Source organism: Molothrus aeneus, chromosome 1, assembly GCF_037042795.1.
Source record: "Molothrus aeneus isolate 106 chromosome 1, BPBGC_Maene_1.0, whole genome shotgun sequence".
NCBI lineage: Eukaryota > Metazoa > Chordata > Aves > Passeriformes > Icteridae > Molothrus > Molothrus aeneus.
Genome location: NC_089646.1, coordinates 17,662,076 through 17,685,134, shown reverse-complemented (window position 1 = coordinate 17,685,134; position 23,059 = coordinate 17,662,076). Strand labels below are relative to the sequence as shown.

Genomic DNA, 23,059 nt, shown 5'->3' with positions numbered 1-23,059 from the left:
TATCTCCAAACACTCAATTCACAAAAAATATTATCTGTTTCCACTGTTCATCACCTTCTTAATCATCTCAGGTCTTACTAAATTTTGGAAAATAACTGAAGTATAAGAGGTACAGGGAGGGCACCAATGCCTGCTTAAGATTTGGGACTGTCTTTGGCTTGGAGCACTAAAAGACCTTTTACTTACTTGTTTTAGCAGGTCTGAACATCTCATGGAACTTTCACTCAAAAAGATACTACTGCTCCAGAAGGTAAATGCTATTTTATCCATGAATAGAGAAAGAAGGTGCACAGAGATGAAACCGCTTTGGCAATTCAAGGAGCAGATTTCCCAAATCTCTCATCATTAGCTTGCCCATAAGAGATCTCTCTGACAACACCATCTACAATCAACAGAACATATGTCTCAGAACAGCAATAACCTTGACACTGCTAACTTCTATGGACTAAATTATGTAATGTTTCTGCTGCCCATTAACATCTAAAACTATATCACGCTGCAAAATTCTCTGTAGAGTTGTTCACTGTCTGCAGTGGTGACTGCAAGACCTGAAAAAGGTTAAGAGTATATTTTAGTTTTTGAATGTCTAGTACACACACAACCTCTCTCCAAATTAAATAAACCACAAATCACTAATTTTCAAACTAAATCACATTTTTGCCTATATTGAAGTTATTTATTTGCAGGTCAAATGTATGATTCACAGATAATTTGGAGTTCAGTCCTGTGAAATTATGGTAGAACTTGGCTTTAAAGCTGACAGGAACTCATTCTATCAGGTAGGCTCCAATTTGTAATTCTTCCATGGCTACTCAGCATCAATATGATGATGCAGTCATCAGCTAAACTGTGTACATGGAGCAAAATACAGGGAACTCACAACCTGCCCAAAAGAAAACTTGTAAGTACAAAAACTAATGTGAATTCTCTTTCATCTCAGCATGATTATTTTTCTCAGGAGATCATAAGTTGTGTTCTCCTGTGTGACACAGCAATGGAGATAAACAATCATTGTAACACTGGTGTAGAGTCTGGGTATAGACATGAATCACTAAATGCAAGCAAGACAGTTGTTTCTTCTGTGTTATTAAATTAATAACAGTATTTTAAGGCTACCTGCTTTTTCAGCAGGATTTCAGCATATTATTTTTAAATGCAAAGTTCATAGCGATCTTAAAAAAAGCCAAGTTACATACAGCAAAATTATACTGAATAAGAATAGGTTATTATGAAAAGTAGGACTGTACATTTTATTCCACTCTGATTATAGTCTGATGCTTCATTCTGTGGAGTCTTTTAAGAATCAAGTACACTCATTTGGCGTATGAGAAGAAACCCTGCATGGCAGAAAAAGAAATTCTTTTACTCCATTTACCAAGCTTTCAACTTACTCATTATAAAATCCCTCTGTTTCCTTACTCCTACAGTAGGGAGATTTAGCAAAACTATTTACTGAGATGGCTTCATATAGCAAAAACATTCAGATTTCTACTAAACAATTCTTGTTTTGTTGCTTGTTTTCAGATTCTTGCAGTGCTAATAGTCCTGTTTATGCCAAGACTAATAACCAACAATTGTAAATATGTTTCAAACAACTGGAGGCTGAAGAGGAAACAGATCATATCAATGAATATGTTTGTGAACTGAATTCAATGCAACCATTGTACATGGATTACAATTCAGCAGTCACATTTTTACTTTTTTTTTATTAGTTATGTTCTGGAAACCATAAATAATGTACTCATTTGAAAGAATTACATGAATTGACCAAATCCTCTGGAAGTTTCCTGTGAAGTTCATTCATATTTGGAGCATCAAACACATCTCTGGGCAACGTGTTCCAGTGCCTCACCAACTTCATAATAAAAAAAATTCTCCCTTCTATCTAGTCTAAGCCTACCTTGTGGTAGTGTTCACAGGGGTTCTTGGATGAGGCAAGAGACGAGAATGTTGACTCTATGTTCAGAAGGCTTGATTTATTATTTTATGATATATATATATTACATTAAAACTATACTAAAAAGAAATAGAAGAAGAGGTTTCCTCAGAAGGCTAGCTAAGAATAGAATAGAAAAGAATGATAACAAAAGCAGCTGGCTCAGACAGAGCGCGAGAGCCAGCTCTGCCGTGACTGGTCAGTAAATCCAAACATCCACAGCAGACCAATCACAGATCCACCTGTTGCATTCCACACCAGCAGATAACCATTGTTTACATTTTGTTTCTGAGGCCTCAGCTTCTCAGAAAAGAAAAAATCTTAGGAAAAGTTTTCACAAAAAGATGCCTGCGACACTACCCTCTTTCAATTTAAAGGCATTTCCCCTTGGTCCTATCATTCCATGGCCTTGTAAACGTCTCTCTTCACCTTTCTTGTAAGCCCCTTTCAGATACTGGCTTCTTTTCTCCAGGCTGAGCAACCCAACTGAATCAGTCTGTCATCAGAGGTGCTCCAAACCTGTGACCATGTATGTTGCCTCCTCCACACCCCCTCCAACAGATCCCTGTCTTTGCTGTACAGAGGATTCCAGAGCTGGATGCAGTGCTCCAGATGGGGTCCCAAAGTTATTCAAAACATCAGTTTGTTATAACAATGTCATTTCAAAATAACAGAGATGGATGCTCTTCAGCCACTTTATAGTCCACACATATAACCAAACAAATCACAAAATACTTAAGGAAAAGTAACAGTCTCATTCCTAGTTTACCTCTCTATGGTTTTCAGTGAACAAAGGATATGCCACCAAGATTCACTTGTCCTTCCCCAAGATGTGAGCTTTACTATCATATCTATTTTATAAAATATAGTAATTAAGAGAATTAGATAGATATCTATGGAAAACCATATGGGAATACTAAACATTTTACAAGAACAGGTAGCAATGCATGTAGAAAGCACGCTGGTCTGCCTAATAAAAGTGTGTGCTGTTTTCCTAATAAATGTGTGCCTAATAAAAGTCTGTGGTGTTTCTCCTTTCTTCCATCAGGCCCTACCACCCGTTTCAACAATGACTCAGTATGATTCCTTCTCTTTTTAGCTTTCATCATCTAGCCACCAAAGAAGTCTTAACTCACATGCATTTACCCTCTCTTCTGAGAGGCTGCTGAGAACTTCTCAAGAAAGTCTGCATACTTCCTCTACTAAATTTTCCCAATTCCATTTAAAAATTGAGGTTTGACTTAAAGGTCCCATTTGGCATAGCCATGGAACAGGATTAGGTGATACTGTTGCATCTCTTGGTTGGAGATTAGACTTGCTAAACCAGAACATCCTCTTCTCTCTGAAGCTGTAATTCAACTTTTACCTTTTCAGCTTGTCCTAAATTGTCTCTTCCAATCTTAACAAATAGAAGCTCTAATTATTGTTTATGAATAGTCTACTCTTATAGTGTGTGTTTTTACTAAAACATATCCTATTCAGCCCTTCTCTTCATGATATCTACATCCTTCTATTTTTTTTTTTGTTCATTCTCTCTTTTGGTTCATCCTCAAACATACTTCCTTGTCTAGTCCTATCATTTAATTAAAAACAGCCTAGTAAAACATCTTCCTAATTTCTCTGTTTTACTTCCCTCTGGATTCTTCCTAATCAGCTTTTTAATCTCCTGAAGTTATCAGTATCACAAATATATTATGGAATTTCTGGCTCCACCATCTCTCCTGCTAGGGCCACATTCTCCTTAGATGGCATTCCCCAACTCAACTTCTTCCACCATTACTTTTCATCTGTGACTTCAACAAATCATGCTTTTGAATTAATTTTGAATTCTCCTTTCAAACTGAAACCCTCACCCGTTTTCAACTTCAGAACTCTGATTCCCTGTGGAGGAACAATCACTCAGGGAAAAAATCAGCATGGTAAAAATTGAATATAGTAAATTTTATTCATCCAGTTTTAAATTCAAAAATCTCTGCAGTCAATTCCACTGTTCCTGACTTATATTAAAATCCAATATCTTAGAACCTAATATCTAAAAAGCTGCTAAATTCTATCAGTTCTCATGTCAGTGTTGCCAGAATACAGTATTTTCCCCTAAAACTTGGCATTCATCTTTCTATATCTTCATTACATTTTCCATCAGGACTATTGTAGTGCTTCTTGCTCTACCCACTATACTTGCCTTGCTACTCTTTCAAGGTTTCATTCAAAAAAGTGTATGTGTTCTCTTCTCTGCCTCTTAAAACTCAGAGCTGCTGCTTTTCATTCATATTTCCATCTGGAAAATTGATTTGGTTTTCCTCTCCATCTACTTCCTGACTTTTATCCTTAACTCCACATGATGCTTCCTATCTGTTTACTCCTGAAATCATATTTTCTAACTATTATCTTGGTGCTTTCTTTTAATCTGCTCCTTGTAAAATACAGGAAAGTTTCTCACAAACATGTAAAAATATTCAGGCACATATGACAATATTTTGCAAACCAGATAAAACCATCCTGATTATGGCAGTACAAGTAGCCACTCATCTCATTAATATCCAGAGAATCTAAATGTATTATGCTTTTTCTTTTCGATTCATTTGCAGGAAGAAATCTTACAAAGAAGACTCATGCCCAGCATTCAGCTACTTAATATGAAAGCAAATCCTAACATATTAATTAAGTATAAATTCTGAAGTCTAAATTCTGTAACATCATGACAGGTTTGAAAAACAAAGAGCCATATAAAACTGGTCATATTTGCAATCATATTTTCCTGTAAGTGTGTCTGTATGCCAAACAGCAAAGTACAGCATTTTCCACTGATACCTGGGAATTAAGGGGTACTTTCACTGATGCCAAGATCTGACTCTGGGTCACAATTACAGCCCATTTTTGCTATCCTTTCTTGTTAAACCAAGAAATCCCACTTTGAATTACAGCCCCTAAAAATCAACTAACCTTTCAATATTGAAGCTGGAATGAGACAACACAAAAATCCCATGAGTTTGAGCTGAAATTAGTTGCTGGATTTAAACAGCTGGAGGGGGGAAGGGAGACATGTCTGAAGGAAGCATATTGAGAGCAGCAGGACTCCCTTCAGGAGAGAAAGAGAGAACAGTTAGTAAAAGGAATCAGGATAAATAATGTGAGAAGAACAGTGTCTGTAAAATGAAAAAGGGATAAAAAGAGAGGGCAATAATAAGTCTTACTAGAAAGTGGAACAGAAAACACAGAAGAGAACAAAGGAGGGGAACCGGTGATGCTCCAAGATTTTAAGTAGAGTATTATCTCTAAAGCTGTAATTGTTACCTCTGATTAAAGTGTAAAACACTGAGAAAGACAGGTTATTTCAGAATAAACTAACATGGAAATTTGGGAGTTTTATGTAAGGCTGGGATAAGGAGTCTCTCAGACTAGGTACAGCGAGTTCCTTAAGTGATCTGAGCCCAGCTATGCTGACAAGGGGACATTCTCCAAAACCTGCAATTGCACAGGACACAACAATAACTCAAGATGCAAAGGATACTGGTGATTTAGTCAGCATTACATTTATGCACATCTCATGGACTGCATCTACCAATATTAATGTAATTTCAAATTTCTACTGCAGTGTCCTTCAGCTTCTCAGACTAGACAGGTATCAAGAACTGATCCAAGCACTAAATCAAGGACAGCTTCAACCTCTTAATACATGACACCTATTTGGAAGGCCATACAAGAAAAAAGAATATGTTTTCAAAAATGCAGATGCTGGCACTAGTTCTTGGAAGGTGCTACCTTTCTGATACAGCATGAGGCTAGGACCCAAAATATGCACAGCCACTAAGTGCTAAGATAATCTAGGACTTAGTACTGGTAATTGCACCCTTGCATAACAAAATTCTTAGTTCTGTTTCAGCTTGATATAACATGCTTTTACATTATTTCCTAAGCTAAAGAGGTGAAAATTTACACACTTTTGCAGTACACATCTCCTGCTGCTCATTGGTTATGGGTTAGTATGGCTAATAAGATTTGACCCCAAGGAAAGAAATTTTAGAACTAGGATATCTTCATACTGGATAGGAGAGATAACTCTGTAGGAAAAGCACGTGTATTACCTACATGCCAGATGCAAAATAAAACCCAATTTAAGTAATTCCTCTATTTGTTCAGCAGTGTTACTGAAGTGCTATTATAACTATGCAAAAAAAACTGAGTAAAATTTCCATGTGCCATTATGTGGGACATAACATAACATTATAATTTATTAATTATTTCTGTAATGCTGCTGACTACCTAGAAAATACATAATATTAGTATTTCACACGTGCCTTATCGAAGTAATTCTTGAAACAGAAGTCCTAGGACCAAATCCTAACCTAATGGCTATAAAAGGTCCTCATTCACTTTTTTTTTTTCCACACTGAAAAAAAGTCAGACCAGATCTGTGAAAGTTAGGAAAATTTTATAGTCACTGGGGTCAGAAGAAAATGCCAGTGAACAAACTGTGGAAAGGATATAGAGCTATTGTGGGAACTACTGGACACAGCAAGTTGCATTTCTGCAAGACACCTTATTATCACTCTATTTATTTAGTGTACTTCCTCAGACACTTGTACAACAACTTATAGAAATGCTCCCACACTATGAAATATACACTGCAAGACAGGATATAAACTTATAACTTCTACAATAAGAAATTGTAGTTAGAGAGTCTAAAAAATCCTGGTCATCTCACTATTATATCCTCAGTGACACAGATGAATTATTATTGCATAATTTCCTCTGAAGATAACAGGAGGGCTTGATGATTACTTCAACACTGGATTTGATTGAATGGCTTGTTGCATTTTCTTGCAGAACACTATCATCATCTGGTGGTATATTTTGCTGCTATGAAAACTGCATGCTACGAAGATGAAAGCATTTCATTTACTTAGCATTAAACATTTAGAAGAAGACATAGATTTACCACCTTGCAGTTATGCCAAACTATGTGGGGGTGGAAAATACAGTAACATGAAATTAACTTGACAGAACTGCTGAGGATTTTGAGAACAAACAAATGCTGACATTTTACATGAATGAAATTTGAATACTTCTCTGTCCAGAAGTAAAAGACAGACTAAATAAAACAATATCCTCATTCATACTATCTACAATGATAAAAAAAACTTCACAGGTTTTTCAAACAAAAATATTTTTCAAGTAGTTTTTCTTATAATTGGAGGTGGAGATCTCACATGCAAAAGTCAATTATTTATTATGCCATTCAAACAGAATCTACATAAATCAGTTGTTGACTTACGTGGTAACTTTTCAGTCTCACAAAATCGACTTTCATGGAGATGAACCTTTCTGAATTTCTGCTAAGATTTTTAATGTGCTCCACAAGATCAGCACAGAACTTGTAGCCACCTTTGAGGACACAGAGAACCACAATATCATTGTCTCCAATGTCTTGCATAATATCTTTTGCCAGTCGTTCTGTCCTGGGCAGAAAAGAATTAGAGATAAAATAACTTTAGATGCAGATGCTGTAAGCTCATGGTATGCTTTACAAACACTATGCTGCGTATAAAGCTTGACTGGCATTGCTCAAGAAGCCCAACTTCACAGAATCACAGAGTGATTTAGGTTGGAAAAGACCTTCAAGATCATCAAGCCCAACTCTTCCACTGACCACCACAATGTCAGCTAGACCATAACAGTAAGTGCCATGTCCAGTCATTCCTTGAACACCTCCAGGAATGGTGACTCTACCATCTTCCAGGATAGTCCATTCCAATGCTTGACTGGGTTTGCATCCAGCTCACAGATGGCAGATCCAAAGAGACAGAGTGATGGATGCAAGATGCAAAGCACTTGACTCTAAGTTAACCTTAGATGCATGAAGTCAAGTTAAATTTAACTAACCATTTAAGTTAACCTTAAATGCGTAAATTCCCCAGCTATATAAACAGCACCTACACATCTCAGCATATTTTGGGCTCATAAATATGTCAGGGACTCAAGAGAAAAGAATGTGAACTAGCCTTCCATTTTACCTCACAGGAATTACCAGTTTAAAATATACCTGTACAAACCCCTAACTTGTTATGTTAGTTACTGCACAAGAACAACAAATTAAGTGAAAGATAGGGAAGAATATTTGAAACTTTCATGCTGATTGGCTCTGGAAGATGCTACCCTTACAGTTTTAATAAAAATACATATAAAAACTAGAAAGAAATAGATAATCAGTGAAAAGCTTATAAAGAGTGTATATTATCACTATTCTGTACAGCTCATTGCTTTATACATCAGAAATGAAGAGTGCAAAGAGCTTCAGTGACTTGTTCAAGGTCACACACAGGCAAATAATTGAGAGAATGCTCCAGTGAGCCCAGAACTGTGGGGTTCCCAAGCAAACCTATCCTCTCTGAAAATTCTGCATGGCAAACACAATATGATTGGCAGATGATTGGAAACAAAATATACACATTTCTGCCACACAATGCTACTTACATTTTCAAGATAAAAATAAGAAATATTAATCTTAATAATAAATGTAAAGAATAAATATTAACTTTAAAGATAGCATTTCTAGACTCCCAATAGGGTACTGGGTCATTTTAGATGTAATGAAGTATCAACAGAAAACTTAACAATGTTGTTTGATATTTTGAGGAAAAACAGCTCAGTGCATTATATTCTATAAATACTTCCACCGGAAAATTCTTTGATAGCTCTCTGAATTAGATTAGTAGTTTCAATGAGAGTGGACTTTTCAACAGGATGCAATTTATTAAATAATCCTATAATTTATCCCATGTATTTCATTATTACATTTTTTGGGTTTGGTTGTTTTTTTTCTTTATCAATTGTAATACAAAAATCAATTTGACCCTACATAAGTACATTGATTGAACTGTAGTGAAATCTGGGCATGAAGCAGAGAAGAATAAGCTCTAGACTGAAGATAAGTATAAGAAACAGCTGTTGCTTAATTTCCACATCTTTTATTTTTAATTCTGTAGTAAATTCCATATAACAATAATTAGTATATTTTGTTATATGAGAAATAGAAGATATTAGAAATATTAAATTATCTCATTTGATCTGAAATATATAAATCCTTTTAGTGTTGTAAGAATGAGGATCACTTACTTTACTGAAGATTAATAAAACAGTCTTTTATCATCTTTTATCAAATCTGAGAATGGGGAAAACCTCTTATTAGGAAACATTTCTTGGATGAATTTTCATTTTTTATATTGTTCCTCAGATTGTTGAAATTTCAGCTGTTCCTCAGCTGAAATTTCCAGGAATTCCAAAGATCACTTTGTATGTTAAAAGTATAGGAACTCCAGCACAGACAAAAATGTACTAATTTAAATTTCCAAATAAAAATATCCAAGTTTTTAACTTATAATATTTTAGGACAAAGATCATACATGCACTGTATATGGATGACAGCCTTTATAAAAAAGAATAATACTACTGACCAAACAATTTATTTAGTAACATTCAAGCTACACATACCTGTCAACAATAATGCCATGAGGAATGAGCACATTTTCCAGGTCACCATAGTAGTGCTGAGGATAAGTGAACAAATCCAGACTGTATCCTGGCCAATTGTCTGAAATCTGAATATCAAACAGAACTGTCAAGTACACTTCATGGTGTTTGACATTATGTAACTGATACAGAATCAGCATTCTAGTACACTCTGTTGGATGGATTCATTGTGTGCCATACTTTCTTCCAGTTACAATTTAATATTTTGCTTTTCCCATTAATCATTTTGCTTCTCAGTATAACTCAGAAATCAAATGCTACAGTTTTTTACCCACAGAATGTGGGAAATGTCACCTGAAATTACAAACAACTAGACAGACAAAGGAAATATTTAATACTAAACTAGAGGTAAAAGTAAGTTTCTAAGTATTTTCAAACTCAAAGTGCAATATATTGCCAGTAAGAAGGGATTTTTCAATGGGAGATTCAATGGTGGAATTAAAAGTCATAAAATTCTATATTAAAATGGTACATTTCTAGTTTAGAATGACTTAAAGTCATAAATAAGTAAATAGATAAGTATTCTACAGATGAAACAGTGCATATGGAGAATAATTTATATGGTTCATGGATGATATCTGTACAAATCAGTGAAAAACTGTACTTCTTCCTAAAGGTGAGGTTCTTAATTTAGATGTCATCAAAGATAAGTGATTACAAAATGTTTGCATCTCACCTCACCTCACCTCAGCAAGAAACTAGTCTGTAAATCCATATATTCACAGCAAAAATATTTTACAAACTTAATATACATTGGTTTTGTAAGTATCAGAATACAGAGATTAGATCTCACAACATACAATGGTGGTAGAGATTAAGAAGGTCAAAAGTTAGCCAACGATTGAAGGCTTCAGAAAGCTATGAAATGCAAAGTCTCCAGCACAGAAACTAAACAAACTCCAAAACAAACATTTTCCCTATTCCTTATAAAAGACAAGACCTGCAGGTTCACAAGGTACCTTGAAATCATTAGAAAGCTTTGCTTCAATACTGGTTCAAGATAAAAAGCAACACCTAACAGGTTTTCCCTACAATCATAATCCTCAAGTCACACATTTTCTTTCTACAGCTTGGCTACAGGAATCTTGAGTCCATGGAGAAATGATGACAAACTTGCCATTGTGCAGTGCATGTCTTAATGGCATTCTTGCTACAATCTTTGAAGGACCATCACTGAAACCTCTGTTTACCATTTTATTGTAGAGCAATAAATGGTTTCTCACAATTTTGGCTAAGATAACATATTTGATGTTGAGCTGTTCCTCCACAACCCCTCTTTAACTCAGACACAGCCCTGCCTCATGCTGTATGAAACACTGTCTTGCCTTGTGGATTTTGTGTTGCCTGGGGGCTTTTTTTGCATATTCCTTGACAGCTACAGGCACCTTGACTGGCATGTTTTCCTAACTCTACCCAAAAATTTCTGCATCAAAAAAGTTCCCCGTTGGCAACTGCTACTGAATATTTGCCCACGAAGGGCATGACTGGGAGATCACTGGAATCAATGAAAGCTTTTCCCCTGACTTACACAAGCCTTGAAACTACACAAAAGGAAAAAAGTTACTTAGTTGTGTTCCTCATTTCCATAGAAACAGGAGATTATAAATATCCTCCTTGGCAAGGTTTTTAATTAGAGCAAATCTTGTCCCCGAAACACTGCTGCAGTCGGCCTGCAAAGACTATTTTCCCATCTGCTTTTTCAGTGCATGGGGGGCTGAAACTTTTTAAACATTTTTTAGCAATGAACGGTCTATTCAAAAGAATTTTAATACAAACTGAAACAATTTCATTAAGTGTTACAAACACCCACTAGCAACCCGTCAGTGTTGTTACTTCTGCATTCTTGTCAAATTGCAGGGTTTCAGTGTGATGCAGATGAAATTAAATGGATAGAAGCTGCTTTACGATTCATACAAACCAATAACGTTCACTTAGGTTACAGTAAGTCCTTTATAAAACAGGATCAGGATGAAATTTTGATTGTCCCATTTATCCTTCTGGTTCTCTAGAACAGGAGAACATTAACAGTGTAACACTACAACAATATTGAAGTTCTTGTTTACAAGTGCTTGCTGGCATTTGACAAATAAGATGTAATTCACGTGTACCTTCAAATTAATTATTTGTCTGATATAATAAGCCTATTTCACATTCTTCTTTCTTTTAAACAGGCATTTCCCAACAAGCCTAAGAAATTCTCATTTATCCTAAAGCTATTCACAGTGTTATGCTATAAGACAAATTTCAAGTAACTGTAAATTCTTATGACTATTCTGTTTAAGAGTTTAAAAGGCCCTTGAAAATATGAAGGAAAAAATTCATATTGTTTCAGAAAGAAAACAGTGTTCAACTGGATAAGTAAATATATATTCTAAACACATTGGCATGCTCGTGTGTAAAAAAATTCCTACAGTGAAAGAAAGACCTACTTTTAAAGTTCAGGCTTTGCATGTTTGAATAGCCCAGCAGATACTCTTCAGTAAGTCTTTAAAAAGTTGATGTGAATGGATACAAAAAGGAATACAAATACATGGCAATATCCAAAAGTGTTCCCCTGAGGCCTAAGAGACAAGCTGAAGCCATTCAATTGCAACACGTTTAGAAGAATGTTGTTTGTTTTCTTGTCTGGCAAAGTAAGCACAGGTGAGGTTTGAGCTCAGTCCTCAGCTCCAAGCAGCATGAAGCAAAGTCCAGCTTTTGTAACTTAAACGATGCTGCACTGGACTTACTGCGGGTGGGGTTTCTGGGGAGTTGAGCAGAAAAAATTAAACCAGTGCAGCAGAACATGGTCAGGCATATTAATGTCCTTCTTTGCAATAACCTCCTATTGTTTGGTGATATGTGACCCACTTAAGGAATGTAATTTATCACACAGGTGTCAGGAGACGTGGTTGATGTGTGGTGTTTTCAGACAGAGCTCGAACACACGGGACAAGTCCTTCAGAAGGGAGATGCAGGGGATGGATGTTGGAGTGGACAGTGTGACCATTGCTGACACAGGCGGCCCTGGGCCACGATCTGGGCGGCTGACCTGTGAACTTTGTGTTAAAATCCTAATGCCACACTAAAATAAGAACATACCTAAGGTGGTGGCAGTGATGGCATTTGCTTCACAGGAGAATCTGGGGTGTCTATCAGAATAGGATCACATTCATTCATTTTTGCACCATTTATCCATCCCTACAGGCACTCCAAACGCACGGCCAAGGCTCGGGCTGTTTCCCACCCCGGCAGAACACGGGCAGCAGCCCAACCCTCTCTCAGCGCGCCCGCAGACTCCCAGGGGCCTCTCAGAGCTCCGGTGGGAGAAAGACACCTCGGGATGCCCGAGGATCCTCATCCCCAGTACTCGAGGAGCCTGGGGAAGCACAGCCACGGCCACAGGAGCCGCTGGGGTGGTACCGGACCGTATTTTCACGGCGGAAGCCAAAGGCGCGGCCCAGCCCAACACGCCCGTCCCCCTCCGGCAGCCGCAGCGGGGCCGGGGCCGGCGCAGGGTGAGGGGAGGCGGCCCAAGCACCGGCTGGGGGGCCCGGAGGAAGCGGGGGAAGGGAAAGGAAGGGCGCGGGGGTTCACCACAAAGCTCCGGGGAGTTTGGGGAAGGGAGCCGGGGACCGGGGAGGCACCGCGGCCGGAGAGGGGCGAGCGGCCAGGCCGGGCCGTGCCGCGCTCCGCATTTACCACAACGCCGCGGCCTCCAGCGCTGCTCCCGCCCGGCCCGGCCATGTTCCTGCGCGCGCCCGCCCGCCCGGGGGGCTGCGGCGGGGCGGGGCCGCGGCGGGTGCGGGTGCGCGGGGCGGGGTGCGGGATGGACGGTGCGGGATGGACGGTGCGGGATGTGGGATGCGGGTGCGGGATGGACGGTGCGGGATGTGGGATGCGGGTGCGGGATGGACGGTGCGGGATGTGGGATGCGGGGTGTGAGATGCGGGGTGCGGGATGGACGGTGCGGGATGGACGGTGCGGGATGTGGGATGCGGGTGCGGGATGGACGGTGCGGGATGTGGGATGCGGGGTGTGGGATGCGGGGTGCGGGATGGACGGTGCGGGATGCAGGGTGTGGGGTGCGGGATGCGGTATGCAGGATGGGAGGGGCGGGATGCAGGGTGCGGGATGCAGGATGGGCGGTGCGAGATGCAGGATTGACCGTGCGGGATGCAGGATACGGGTGCGGGATGCAGGATGAGCGGTGCGGGTTGCAGGATGAGGGATGCAGGGTGCGGGATGCAGGATGGGCGGTGCAGGATGCAGGATAGGCAATGAGGGATGCAGGATGAGCGGTGCGGGATACAAGATGCGGGATGCAGGATGGGCAGTGCGGGATGCAGGATGGGTGGTTCGGGATGCAGAGTGCAGGATGCAGGATGGGCGATGCAGGGTGCGGGATGGAAGCTGTACGGGTATAGGTACGGTCAGAATGGTGGAAAGGCTTTGGCAGGGCTGGCCAGGGGGCCTGGCCTGGGTTAATTGGTAATATTAAGCTGGTGTGGTTTAAACTGCCGTTTTAACTGGATTTTCTTGTACTCCAGGGAAGGAAAAATGAAATTTCCAACAGTTCAGTAATCATACTTTCCATCCTCGCTGTCTTCTGGAGTCTCTGCAGCTTCCCACCACCGTGCACATGCTGGGGCAGGCTGTGTCTTCCTATTGCCCCCAGCCCATGCCCGTGTTGCCTATGCTATCTGTGCAGTTGGAGATAAACAGATCAGGCACCAGGAACAGTGCAGCTCTCTGCCACTCCCTTTCAATTCTGTTAAAATTATTATTAATATTTTGCTTTCACTGCCTCACAGATCAGAAGAAGCTTGGTTTTTCCTTGGCTTACTCTGATCATTGCCTACCTTTGCTTTCCCATATAAGAAGTTCAAATTTGGACTTGCTCCATCCTTTTTGTATCCTGTCTTTTGTGGAAAATGGTAGCAAGCCTCTCTGCCCACTGTGGATAAAAATAGAGCTTTTGACTTTCTTGGAATTGAAAGTTGGTTATAATTTCTAATATCAATCTGTCAAATACACAGCTGGTAGAATTCTGCTGGTAGAATTTTCTATCCTAGAAAATATTGAAGGAAGAAAAAGTTCTTTTTAAGGAAGACCTAGGCATAGTGAAATATTCTAAGTGCTACCTGAGGGGCTCTCACCAACCAAGTAGGAAACATTTCAGGTTGGAACACTGCTATTCTAGAATGTGGTCATTGTCACTTCTGGTCACAACAGATGGATCCAGGGAGAAGTTACGGGTATGTCTACACAGGGAGTTTGGTGTCCAATGTGGACTAGTTTACAGGTGCATCCTGTTAATGCACTTACATTAGAACTGATAGGACAATTCTTAGGAATCTGGTGTTAAGAATGCTTCTATAAATTAATCACTAATTAAAATCTGGTGAAGTACTAGAGCAGTTGAAGATTATCTTGTGATAAATGCTTTGTTTCTTATATTAAGCCAGGGGTTTTTGATGAATTAAGGAACTGTTCTTTAAAGAGCTATTGCCACAACAGACAGCATGTCTGAAAGAACAAAAGACAAGGTTTACAAAGTGTCAGAAGTCCATTCCAGAATATATCTGCCTCAAAGTAGTGCCTGTATATCAAGACTCAAGTGTACTGAGAAAAAATAGTTCCTGTTCCTGTAAAATAATAAGTAGTGAATCTGATAAACAGCATATGCAGACTTGTACAAACCTACACAAATCAAATAGAAATTTTCATAATGGACAAAATCCCTAAATAGATTTGCATTTTGATTCCATGTCAACATTTCATATAACTGTTGAGAAAGAAAGTTTAATGTTTCATCTGATCTTTGGGTTAAATGCTCCTGATATGTATCCACACTTTTCAGGATTTGAAGACTCTCCTTGCCTGGAAGAATGCCTCCCAAAGCCCATATTTGCCCTAAAGCCAGCACAGTCAGAATCAGTTACCACCAAGTTGCCAATGAGGCTGCTGTTGCATTTATGTCACATTTATGTGGATCTGAAGCTATTTAGATTACAGATAGAAACTCAAATCAAATTCTGCCACTCCTATATTAGGACTGTTTTCTTCTACCTTTCAGACTATTTGGGTTACTGCTATCAGCGCTTTCTGTATTTTTAACCATATTCTTTATCAGACTACTGCAATATGAGGGATTGTTCTGACTAACTACAGACAGGATTAATGCTTTGAAAAGCATTAACATGAGCAGGACACTAAAAAATAAATTCCTCCAGCATTGTGCTAGAAAACTCAAGCAGGAGATGTTTGTTCTTCCTATCAAGATGGGATGAATGTGTCTGTCGAGTCTTTGTTTTGATATTCTTATCTTCCAGCATTTTACAGGGCTCACTAAAGTGTAATGAAGTGTCATGTCTTGCTAATAACAATAAATATGACTAAGGAAATTAAAGCCTAGATAAATTTAGCTGGGGTACACTTTGATAGTACTGCTGTCAGCAGCCACACAGCCAACCCACAAAGCTGCTCTCCATGGAAGATTTTTTCATTGGCACAAATGGTAATACATTTTGTTTAGTTTTGTTGTAAATGACACAAATTCATAATTCTGTGAACTCACAGAATTAGTATAAACCAGAATTAATGAGGTTCTTTGTGCATGATGGAAATGAAGCTGCTAAGGATTTTGTTATGGAGCAATGTATACTTACTGAATGTTTGCTTTTTATTTTACAGTATGAACTGGTATAGAATGAATGAATTTACAGTAGACTTTCAAAACTTATTTTAATTAGGGCCAAAATATGGTTAGTGAATATTATATATTTGGGGCTTAACTATGAAAAAGCCTGTAAACATTCTGAAGAATGTTCTTACTAATCTTTGTTTAGCTGTTTGTTTATGAACTAAAAATAGGAGGAAAAGAATAAACATTTCTAGATATACAACCAGGGGAAATGATCAAAGGGGAGAAGAACAAAGAAAATAAGAGTAGATAATACTAACAAGTAGGTCTGGACACATAGCCAAGAGCCATAAAGGACCAGATGGAAGAAGTGACACACAGGGAAACAAAGCAGGGTTAAGACTGATACACAAATCCCATGTGAATATATTTATGCTTTTGGCCTTTTACACAACTTTATAATTTCAATTAGACATTTATTCCTCTCTTACCATGTTACTGATAAAAGTAGAACATGCCCACCCTTTCACAACTTTAATGTAAAGAAATACTGAAAATAAAAGGTTGGGGGCAGGGATATAGGAAAGCAGTCCAAGGCAAATACCATTATGGAGTTACCTGTAAGCAACCTTTACAACTGCATTATGTATTCTGCTTCCAAGAAGCTATAACAAATATTTGACAACTCAGTCTAATATGTAAACACCAAAACTAGACAAGAAAAGCATGAAAATCCAGAATATTTCAATAGGTATGGCTTACCTAGGTAGAAGCTTGCCAATTAGGGGATGAAGTAAGAGCTCTTTTTCTCGTTCTGCCTGTTGCTGCAGCTGTTATGTGAACAGCAGAACTGTAAACAATCTTATCAAGCATAAACTTGCATTTCATAGTGGTTACAAGTAAGCTACAACACACACACACCCCCCCCCAGTTGTGGCAGAGAAAGACATTTTTGGGTAAAATGGTTACTGAACAGATTATTAAAAGCAAAAGTCCAGCATATGTACAGTACTTTAGGGCATGCTGGAAACAATTCTAAATTGTTTGCATATCCAGTTTTAATATATTCCAGCATTTTGAGTTCTTGTGTATTACCTGAGGCAGTGACCCAGTGCACAGGGTGGCTGCTGGAGACCCTGAGTGCAGAAGAACATGTCTGGCAGACAGTGTTCCAGACATGTGGGAGAACATGAAGCAGGATTTCAAGCCATTCCCCTACAGTAATGAACACAGAGAGGCCATAGGAAATGCTGCCCCATTTGCAGGGCTGGGGAGCATCCTGTGATGTGCAGCAGAAGAGATGCACACTGTTCTCTCTGACTCCTGTACTAGAGCAGGTGACAGAGCGGCACTGCAGGCTGGAACCTGGCTCCTGTCTACTTCAACTTCAGCAGAATTACCATCATTTTAGAGGAATTGGAAAGTTTAGCTTTGAAGCAATTTCAGCATTTAAGATCTACAAGGGAAGCTTGGTCACAGTTAACCTGTACTGAGTCTGTGAGACTGACTTAGGGTTTGAAAATTAACTGCAGTAACTTTGATATCAAGAAAATGGCTAAAAGCTGCCATTCAAGATGCTAGTCTATTTTTTCAAATATTTATAACCTTCAAATCACTGTTAGGCACTGTTTGACAGAACCCCAGGCTTTGACTTATTTGGTCTATGATAAACATCTTTAATACAAAACTACATTTTTGTTTGTTATTAATCTCACTGCGCCAAACTAGAGCAGCGAGCTTTGCTTTGCAATTTCCTGGCTCCTGAAGATACCCTTCCTGCTTTTCAGGTTCATGTTATTAATATAAAGTCCTTATAGCTGAAAGAAATACACACAGAAATTTCCTCTTGTCCTTCAATACTAGAATAAACTTTATATTCTTTATAATATTATGGAAATATTTGCCCTAACCAGCTATTTAGACATACTGATAAAGCACTGTTTTCAAGGAATGCTGCTCACATCATATCCTATGACAAATTCATCATGCATGACCATGAAAACTAGTCAGGGAGTTGTAACTATATCGTGGGTCACACCCAATGTAATGTATTTAACTGTTAGAGTTTGTTTTCTTTATAAGGAGGTTGTTCACTTGGCTTCATCCCTCTTCTTAAATTATTTTTTCTTAATTAAATAAATCTAGAAAAGTCTGCCAGACAAAAGAATTCAAAGTGTCTAAAAAAGAATTCAAAGTGTCTAAAAAAAAACTAAACAAGTAAGAGTTTAAGGGCTTTTTGCCCCCCAGAATAGCTCAGTTATCTTTGATATAATTTTGTATACTTCACAGCTTGCCTAGAATAAACAGTGCGGTAACAAAAGTTATTGAAAAACAGAGTCCCAAGAGTTCTTCTGTAGCATAGGACAGTGAATGTTCATGGCTGGACAGCCTCTGTGTTTTGTTGCAGCACAGAATGACCCATAACCCTAAGGTGCTGAAATGCTGGATTTCGACCATTTACTAATTTTATTGTTTGTGTAAAAGACAAATCATTCCTCCTGATAAAACAGCAAAATGTGGTTGTTTCTTCCTTGTGCAGTGCTTGGGGCCACATGTAGAACACTACTGGAGTTTTTTTCCTCCAAAGAGAAATTACTACATTGCTTCCTCAGCTTGAATATGGACCTCTAAGCAACATGAGATCCTTTAGAATGGGCCTCAAAGAACAGTTCTAGAGGTACTTGTCCATTTTTACAGCAGATATTTGAATTAGAGGATTGAGTCACCTGAATTTTCCATATGAGAGCTCTCACCTAGCAAGACTAAACTAATTAATTTTATTAATTTTGAGTAACCAATAGCTTTTAAACTATTCCATAGTGCTGTTTAGGCTCAAATCATAGTTCTAACTTTAGGCACACATATCCTTTATTTAAAAGAGATGAGCTCAAATTGCATGTCAGAAATCCCAAAAATAAGAAATGCAGTATTAATGGTTACCAGTGGAAAAGCCAGGTATAAGTCATTTACCATTGCATTTCAAAAATATGCTATGACAAAGACATGAATAAATCATATTGCTCCAGGGAATAAGTTAAATGCTTTAAATCTCATTTCTCTTCCTTCAACTCCTACTTTCCAATTGCTGAAACAAATGACATGAGTGTTCTTGGAAAACAGATTGTTTAGTAAACAACAAGAATCTTATTGCATGGTCTTCATGCCCAGATGATCATATTTATTATTACTGTTATTATAAGCACACAAGAGCTCTACTAACAGACAAAATTGTGTCAGCCACTAAGCAAAGAGAGAAAAACACAACCCATATGACTGATAGCTTAACAATCTAAGACAAGAAACAACAGGCTACAGTGCCAGGGGAGTTCGAGGAAACTGCACAGGTCAGCAAGATAAAGCCTTATTTCAGCTCACCAGCAGCTCAGCTGCTGTTAAAGTTTTGGTGAGCACCACTGTAAAGGACATTTGAGGAAAGATTTGAATACAAAGTTATTCCAGTGTTTGCATATTTCTGTGAATTTCTTCATGTTGTGGAGTCAATGTGGAGGCTGGCATGGCATAATGAATTAACACCACAGGCTGGTACTGTGGCTGAACAGAAGTTCACTCTCCTAGCAGCATCAACGAGACCAGCATACAGCTACTATTTGGCTATGTCTGCCTATCTACAACTATTTGTGCAGGTACAGTCTATAAAAAAATTGTGTTTCATAACTTGCTGAAATTTAAGTCATATTTATACCAGCACCTTTTAAACAGTAAAGAAAAAACCACAAGAAATAACTCACACTGTATTCCTACCATAATGCCACTTCTTAGCCTGGAAGGTGAACACTGTGAATTTACTTGTATTTTATTTACATAACTTTGCATGACAGGAAGGAGCAGGAGGAAGATATAGTATGAAAAATCCTACAATCTAGGCATTTATGTGGTCATGTGTACATCACCACCTTGGATGGCCACTCATGGAAGGCAAGGCCATTCCCCTTTGGCTTAGTCATGCTCAATACACACCTGGGGTGGACAATGCTGCAGGGCTCAGCAGCTGCCTTCCTTGACTATGGGAAATGTCAGATGACCTTAATAACAGGGTTTGCCACCTGTCTCCCCTCTAATTATGTCATTAATATTATAAGCATCCTAAAGCTGAGGATGAAAGTGTGGACTAGGGCTAGCATTTATCTAGGATGCTATTAATCTGCATATATGTGAAATTTTCTTATCTGAAAGATGTCTGCCTTCATGAAGTCTGAAATTGTTAGATATATTGTGTTGCCTGAAATGTATGCCAATGAAAGGACTAGATTTTAGCTTCATGGCAGAGCCATCACAGCAGCAGTTTGCCATACCAATTTTCCACAAAAATATACAAGGGGTCAGAACATGCCCTCCCACAAAAAAAAAAAAAACCTGCCTATAGAGACTATGGAAAATGAATTCAGTGGTGAATTTCTCCCATTTTTCCCACTGAATTTTGTGAGGGGAATGAGGTTACCTCTCTAGGTTTTGAAGAACTGTCCCAGACTTAGTCTCCAGGAATGCATGCAGAGCCCAGAAACCCACCATGGTCTAAGATCAGCCACATGGAGCCCACATGCTCCTGTCAGAGCTGATGTTTGCTCGAGGCAATCAGGAACTCCCTCTGTTTGTGACGATGCCATATCTGATCCCTTCCTTCCTGAATATAAATAGTTTCATTCTCAAGAAAAGCCAGTGAGATATTCATCATAATTTCACGTTGCTATTTTTAAAAAATAGATACACAGCTTTGTCATGCACAACTTCCAACAGGAAATATTTTCAGTTTGTGGGAACATAACTCTTACTGAGTTACAATAGATTATTCATGCCCCATTTTTCATGTTTTATTATGGTTATCCAATTTAATATGGACAATTTAAAATTACCAGTTTTATAATAATGAAGTACTGAAGCAGTTTGATTATAGTCTTTGTTATTTCATTGAGTATTAGTAACTGACTAGTGAATTTAAAGGATGTTTCAACTGGTAATGCTTCTTTTTAGCCTGTAGACAGACTTGTTTCTGTTAATATTTAATAGCTTTTATGGGGGAACAATTCTATCAGAACAATTGAGTTTATCCACCTTTTTCATTTTGTTATACCAATGGTACATATTAGTTGATTCACGAACATTATACTTTCAATTACTGGCATTTCCTGAACATATAAATACAGAGCTACATTCTTTGGATTCTGTAAATTTATTTTGTCAAATTTCCCAGAGAGAGCTAAAGGATAAGAACATTACCCTTCTGCGTGCATTTTCAATGATTTTCATTGTATTTTTTCTCCATAATCAGAGGTCTAGGCGGGTCCCATGGAATACACACCAAAAGCCTCTCCATAGGGTGACAGAAGCAATTCACATCTCATCATCTACCTGCAAAGAGCTATATGAGGCTCAGGAAAAAAATGCCACAGCATTGTTGAAGGACACTAGTGACAGTCCACTCAGCTACAGAAGGACACTGGCTTTGGTCTCTTCCTCTTCTGTTAAGCAGGAATATTTCTGCATCCCTTCCCATTCACTTCCTAATTTCCCAATAATGGATTAACATATTTCTGACAAAAAACAGTCATTTATGTGGGTCAATGACGAATGTTTCTAAGTGTGGCCTAGCTGCTCATCCCAAATTTTGGGATAGGCCACCACCAATTTTGTATTTCCATAAAGTTAGCACTGATGATAAGTGGAAGAACCAAATGCTGATCCTAACCTAAATCAGCCAGTTTGCAAATAAATAAAGGCTGACAGGGAGGCAGTGGGAATCCATGCTCTTGTGGAGTCAAATCCCTTTTTTTTTAATTTCAAGCCAAGAAATAGCCTTTTCTGATTACACTGAATTTCTTAAGAGGGGCATCAGGTACTTCACAAGTACCTGACAGAAGATAATGCCACATATTATTAAGTGCTAACAATTTAGTGTAGTTTTATTAAAATATACAATGTGTCATTCTTTTGAATGACACATTCATTTCTTTTAAATCCATATTTTACAAATCTGCAGCTTTCTTCCAGCTTATATCCTTCAAAAATAAGCATGATTGCTTAACAATAAGTTACAAATAAGAAAATTCACGTTCCTGCTCACCCACCTGTTCCTAGTGTATGTCATAGACAAGTATAACATGCACAAGAAACAGAGCTAGAATCACTGTGAAGTCTTCAAAGCCATTCCCTGACAAATTTAGGAAAGGAACTCAATGTATGGGAAAATTTGGGTTTTCATAGTTAATTTCAAATTTTTGACTTTATCCTTTGCTGATGTCAGATATGATGATGTCATAACAGCTACTGGTGGTAGTGATTGATACCATACAGAAAAAGCTGTGTTCTGAAAGGCTGAGAAAGATCTTTTCTAATCTAAACAATACCTACAATTCTATGAAGCAAAGATTAAGCAGCAGGGAAAAAAACCATTTTTTCCTCCTATGCAAACAATTGCAAGAGAGTGTGCTGATATAATTTTTGTCTAAGTCTTGACTCAGATGCTTGTATATTGCTTTCATTCTAACAACACACATAATTCCAGTCAAAACACATTTTTCTAATTTAACTGTAGATTTACTATAGTATTACAGCATTATGTACTTGTGAAAACACACACGTGGTGTCTGTATTGTGTGAAGTCTGTATTATTACAGGTTTCCACATTAAAAACTGGTTTTGGTAACAAAAAATAAGTACACAAAATGTTATACAAAACCCAAGCTGTTTAGAAATACAATTACTCAAGCTTTTAAGTAAAGCAAAACATCTCTTTAATATATAGTCCAGAAGCCATTCCATCCTGAAGTTGTATTTACCAAGCTGTCTTCTGCAGCCAATTATTTCCTTTTGTTTTGGCTAGGCAAGGAAAGATGTACTCCAAACATAAGAAACAGTGTTTTATATGCTTTTTGTATGATGTTTATAGAAATCCTAGTAGTTAATAAAAATTACAAAGAATAATAAATTAAATTAATTATTCATACTCAAAG

General features: G+C 38.2%; 1 protein-coding gene and 1 long non-coding RNA gene across 4 annotated transcripts in view; one reads left to right on the top strand and one right to left on the bottom strand.

Moving 5' to 3' along the window:
- PRTFDC1 (phosphoribosyl transferase domain containing 1) overlaps positions 1-13,225 on the bottom strand; it is a 43,481-nt gene extending 30,256 nt beyond the window's left edge. For 2 of the 3 annotated variants that reach the window (XR_010783807.1, XM_066552143.1), the window contains exons 1-3: positions 13,148-13,219; positions 9,428-9,534; positions 7,212-7,395 (exon numbers count right to left, since the gene is read on the bottom strand). Coding sequence is in view for 2 of the 3 variants with exons in the window: in XM_066552143.1 (XP_066408240.1) it covers positions 7,212-7,395; positions 9,428-9,534; positions 13,148-13,192 (336 nt within the window). In the remaining variant the exon portion in view is untranslated. Of the gene's footprint in view, positions 1-7,211; positions 7,396-9,427; positions 9,535-13,147 lie in introns of all 3 variants that reach the window. The other variant, XM_066552158.1, reaches the window with a different exon arrangement.
- On the top strand, positions 12,680-15,701 carry LOC136557938 (uncharacterized). Its single transcript, XR_010783817.1, has 2 exons — positions 12,680-12,963; positions 13,996-15,701. It is a non-coding gene; the product is annotated as an uncharacterized lncRNA (long non-coding RNA).
- The last annotated feature ends 7,358 nt before the right edge of the window (positions 15,702-23,059 follow it).